This window comes from Cariama cristata, unplaced genomic scaffold (assembly GCF_000690535.1).
Source record: "Cariama cristata isolate BGI_N322 unplaced genomic scaffold, ASM69053v1 scaffold28080, whole genome shotgun sequence".
In the NCBI taxonomy this organism is placed as follows: Eukaryota; Metazoa; Chordata; class Aves; order Cariamiformes; family Cariamidae; genus Cariama; species Cariama cristata.
The window spans coordinates 1-5,475 of record NW_009596776.1 but is presented as its reverse complement, the minus strand read 5'-3'; the positions used below and the strand labels follow the sequence as shown (position 1 = coordinate 5,475).

Here is a 5,475-nt window from a genome sequence, read left to right as displayed (position 1 = left end):
GGGACGTAACGGCCGTGCCCGCCCTCCGCGAGTTTCTGAGGGACGGAGCCCACCTCCGCCCACAGCCTTGTGCCCAGGGTCCAGTCACAGCCGGGGAGTTTCACCCCTTCCGCAGGCCAGGGCTGACAACAGGGTCCCCCTCCGAGGCAGGGTCGCCGTCCCCAGGGGAGAGGAGGCCCCGGCCACCTCACGCCCACTTGAGGCACAGGGCAGCGCTAGGTATCGTTAACGACTCCTCCTTTGCACCAGTCAGCATTACTGGTCTCGGAATAGGGCACACACATCACAAACGGGGTGTCAACGCTGGGCTGCCTTATGAAAGGATGCCGCCATGTCCTCACCTGAGGTAATGGTGGACCGATGGAAATAAAGACAGAAGAGTCCAGTTTAACTGGATGGATGATGTAGATCTACTAATACTCAAAAGCACTAGCTTGGTTTTAAATGCTTTTCATAAAATGAGGCATCTTGAGATACTGTTTATAGGAGTCAAGTAGACTCAACTCTCCATGTTTTGCCACTGTTGAAATTTTGAGAAAGAAGAGCAGCTGGCAATTACAGTAGTCAACAGACAATGCTGCCAGTAGGCACACAGGGAAGCTTTGCCCTGCAGTAGCTTCCTTGGAATGAAAACTTTGCATACAGTAGTTATAAGATACAAACCAAGTCTAGTTACACAAATGCATGATGTAATCCATTTCTGTATTTCTCCTTGATGCATTTCAAGTTGTGTTCATCTTCCACAGGTATCTTGAAACAAAACTTTCAAAATACTAAAAATTAAAAATCATCTTATACTACTCATACTTCAGAGGCAGTTCTCTATTTCTAACAGAAATGCTGAACAGGGCTTCTAGAAAGGTGGGTAACAGAGATGCCCTCCACAGTTGCTTGATCAGAGCACTGAACGTGGGCCAACATACTCCAACCCTGCTGCTGCTTCTGCTCTGCTAGTGGTGTCTGGAAGGAGCCTGGGATCACTCAGTAAAGGATCTGCATGGGATGACAAAGTGTTTTGTTACAGCTTTCATACTGAGTGACAGTACTTCAGGTCGTACATTCAATTTTCAGTTCAACTTAATTAACACAAAGAAGCAAGTTTCTCCACTCCTGAATTATAGATGGCAAAGTTGAAGCTCAAAAGCATAGAGCATGCCATTACAATGGGAAAATCTTTAGTGTACTAATTCCCATGCAATACAGATCATATCTGCTGGGATGACAGCATTGCTGAAGTTCTACCGGTATCGTTGTAAACCATTATCGATCAAAAAAGATCTACCTGCTCAGAGTAGTTGTTTTGAGATGTACTGTACTGGTACTTAAAAACCCTCATTGACTAAATACTTGCATTTAGTAGAGATTTTTGTCTGAGACTTACACTTGGACCAAGGTGGAGGAAAGAAAAAAAAAAAAAGGAAGACGGGAAGTGGACATTACCGGTCTCTCACAGATAGCTAAATAATCCAGAGATGTTGATTCTCCAAAAAAACTTGAAAGACTGAGAGATGCAGACTGATAATAGCTGATGTGAACAGTAACACAGGCAAATTAAACTATCAAATGAAGTCTAAAAAAGAAAAATCACAGCATTTTTCACTTGCTAGCAGAAAGGCTGAACTGACAAACAGAAGCAGCAAATTATGATGTCTTTTGTGACAATATATAGCATTAATTAACATTTTTCTGCTAAGTTAAACCAAATAGTACTCAGTGCTAAGACCTGCTAAGAACACCTCAGCTGAGGAGTCTCAAGTCTTCACTGCAAACCAGCGAGATTCTAGCTGGCATCAACGCAGAGAGAGCTGCACTCAGGTGCGTGCTAAAAGCCTCAAAAATCTTAAGACACAAAGCACCCACTGCCTTGAGCTTGGTTAGACAAGAAACAGATGGACAAGTGGAGGAGAGAAACCAATTTCTTAGACAAAAAGAGCAGCTTGACCTAAGGAATGCAGAATGAGATGAGAGGGGAACTGATAAGCCAAAAGTTAGACTATCATATCAGCTCGTAAATCTGCATGCTTGCTAATTACTAAGATCTTTGAAGTGCAACTGAATTCCTGATAAAGAGGAACATCCTACCCCAGAACATCATTAGGCTGGAAAGTTGCCACATGAAGTGTAAAGTCAGCAGAAATCAGCAGTAACTGGGGGAAAGGTAAAGATGGCAGGGGGAGATTGTGACCACCAACTCAATTCAAGACAAAAAAGACTTGCTCCCCCACACCTGTAAGGAGCATGTGTGCTAATTTACATAGCAAGCAAGGCTAATTTAAATATAACTAACCAATAACAAATGATGGTGTAATTACTAGCCATCAAGTGTAAATTTGGGTGAGTTTTTGCTAATCATGTAACAGGATAAATATGCTGTAGTTTTTGTGTGGAGCTGAGCCAGCTTTATGGGATATCACCTGGCTCCCGGCTTTGCACAAACCCATAATAAGAGAAATACCTTGATCCTTTGTGAATTGGCTTGCATAGCAGGTGAAGATCCCACTTTTCAGGACAACAAAATGATGGCAGCCAAATCTCTGTCAGAACTTTTGGAAACTCAACTCAGATGTGAATGCGTAGGGTTAGTAACACAAGCTATCACAAATTAAAAAGGCATCAAATAAAATAAAAAATGGTCTGGAAATTAAGGAATTTTGATGAAAAATATCAGTAAAGTTTTTAAACTATGCTGAATATTTGAGCTGGAATGAGGAATTCTGTTTGGGGATTCAAAAGTGGAAGAGAAACAGTTGAGTGTGTCCTGCACTAAATTAGCTGTAACTAAATCAGACAGAACAGTACCTTGGCTGTTTATCCTCACACAGTTGAGGTTCATTTGCTCTAACTAATGCTGTATCCATGACATTAAAACTTTACTCCCCAACTTTATTTGGAAGTGGAAAAGTAAACAGGCTCTTCGGAGAAAGTAATTTCCTTGAAAAGTACCAGGGGAAAGAAAAAAAACTAAACTACTTTATTATCCTATAACACTTTTGATTTATGAACAGGCAATTGCACTGATAATTGAGCTCTCAATTAAAAATACGACAACAAAATACTTAGGGTTAAATATTTTATTTTATAATAAGCCTTACACCAGGATTGCTAAACATTTTGTGTATCATCCAAATAAGTTACATTCATTCAGAGCCTTCATGCAGTTTTAAAAAAAGTTAAATTTCTCAAAAAAATAATTTTCAAGTGTGCGGTAATAAACTCTGTATCACCAAGCCAGAACTCTTTCACATCAAGTCAATATTCCAGTTTTCCCTCCTGCTTTGACAGTACAGACCAATTACAAAGGCCCCTCCAAATTTGCACTAATTAAATGGAAACTCATTGAAATTACTGAGACTTTCAGAATACCTTGAATAACAGTAGTAACGCTTCAAAGGAGGAGCGAGACCACTGAGCCGAGTTGCAAGAAGTGACATTTTGCCTGAGGAGAATGATAAAGTATCTTAAAGGAAAGCCTTGTTGCAAAGGTACAGACCACCACCGGTGAGCATGCAGAACACAAGAGGCAGCAAACCTCACCTTCACAAGCTCCACCACAACTTTTAAGGGCACACAGCATTTATGCAGTCTTCTACTATTTCAAAAAGGTAGTGATACACATCAGTCCTCCTAGCAATATCAAGGGCAGTTTCATCCAAGTTGTTTTTCAGGTCTGGTTTCACATAGCGATTCATCAGCAAGAGTTCAAGGGTTTCTCTACTGTTTTTGTTTCCTGCAGCAATATGCAATGGGGTCAGCAAACCGTTTGTCTGCGCGTTGATGTCTGCACCCTGCTGAAGTAAGAACGCGGCCATTTTTGTGTTGTTCCACTTACAGGCACTGTGCAGAGGTGTCCAACCGTCCACGGTCTGCGCATGGACGTCTGCCCCTTGGGCAACCAATTCATGTGCAATGTCCAGGTGCCCGCTGTAGGCAGCTCGATGGAGAGGAGTGTACTGATCTTCATCGCGAGCGTTAACTGGAGCCAACTTTTCGGAAAGGAGCCTCTTCACTGTACTCAGCTATTTCAAGAAAACAGGTAATTTAATATGAAATTCTGCAAACAAGCTGTATGGCTTTCACTGTTCTGCAGTTTCACAGAAAAGCAATTTCTGTCAGTCTCAAAAAGGCTTAAGTGCCACAAGAAATTATAAAATTAAACCAGTTATTGTACTGGGGTGGTGTTTGTTTGTTTTAGGTGGGGTTTTTTGTTTTGTTTTTAAAGAGATACAACACAAACATTAGCTGCAATGCCTTAGGAGTACCTTTACCTTACGGCTTCTCCCTGTTCATTGTGAAGACCTAAGTACCTCCACAGAACTGTAGATGGAGCTTGTGTGTGTAAGAATGGCAACTAATGAAAATAAATGTACATGAGGGTGTAATAAGGTACGTAACAGGCATCCTGGTCGGTTTTCCCTCACTTCTAAAAGTAAAAAGCTTTTTTTTCTCCCCATAAAAAGACAGGAAAACAGCCACCCATTATCTGCATATGGAGCTTTTGAGAAAATAGTTTCAGATACACCCTCTCCACCCCAGTTAAAAGGCTTACTTGCCGTGAAGAAAGAGCCTGGCATGCTTTCGGTTTACAGCAGTTTTTAAGAAGAGTGCTGTTACTTTAACTCTGAACTACAATCAAAGCTTTTGTTCTGAAAGCTAATGGATCCCGAGATATTCTAGTGTGTGCAGGCCACAAAGGGAGATGTTTTACATACAGTGGCTTGCAAAACCGGATTAAAATAGTTCAGAGAGATAAAGGAAAGCGTAGGTAAATTTTTGTTTGTGAATGAAACTGCAGATATCTCCTTAAAATAACATTCTTGTCAGTGAAACATATGAACAGAATAAATGCCTTACTCGATTGTTTTCAGCTGCCCACAGTAGCAATTTCTCTGGATTTTTTTCCATTTTTTTTTCTTGCATTTCGTACCATTCCTCACTTCTTTCTTGTTCATCATCGTCATCATCAGACTGTCCTGACCAACAGCTCTGAGTTCCTACAGGAATCAAATGCCTGTGCGTCTCCAGCAGTTCAAGTTGGTTAAAATTCTCCATAAAGTCTTTGAACTGCTCACTGTCATCATCTTCTTCATCGATTTGTTTGTCTTTACTCATTTTCAGTTAGCACCTGTAAGTGGCAGATATACACTACTTATAAGAACATTTACTGTTACCCACGTGCTACTTGTCGATAAAACCATCTGATGGATGGACGCAGACATCAGCAACACCACGAACAGCAAAACTCAAGAGCAAACCCAGCGTTCCTCCACTACATCGGCCTCGCCAGCTCTGCCACAATCCCCGGTTAATATCCACGCAGGAAAAACACCGCGTTACCCCAATCGAGAAACGGCAACGCCTTCGGACCCGCAGTGCGAGGCTGACCGGGTCTTCTGCGGAGGGCACTCGAAACGGCACGCGTTTTATAAACCAAAGACTCGGAGCAAACGCTGGGCTTTAACGCAGCCGGCCTGCTCC

The 5,475-nt window shown here is 41.8% G+C and overlaps 1 protein-coding gene across 1 annotated transcript; it reads right to left on the bottom strand.

The window, feature by feature from the left end:
• Window positions 1-3,059: 3,059 nt before the first annotated feature.
• ANKRD49 (ankyrin repeat domain 49) lies at window positions 3,060-5,125 on the bottom strand. The gene is made up of 2 exons (XM_009707475.1): window positions 4,852-5,125; window positions 3,060-4,016 (listed from the first exon to the last, which is right to left on the bottom strand). Exons 1-2 carry the CDS (start codon window positions 5,107-5,109, stop codon window positions 3,558-3,560), a joined length of 717 nt encoding a protein of 238 aa, XP_009705777.1. The 5' UTR covers window positions 5,110-5,125; the 3' UTR covers window positions 3,060-3,557.
• Window positions 5,126-5,475: the final 350 nt, after the last annotated feature.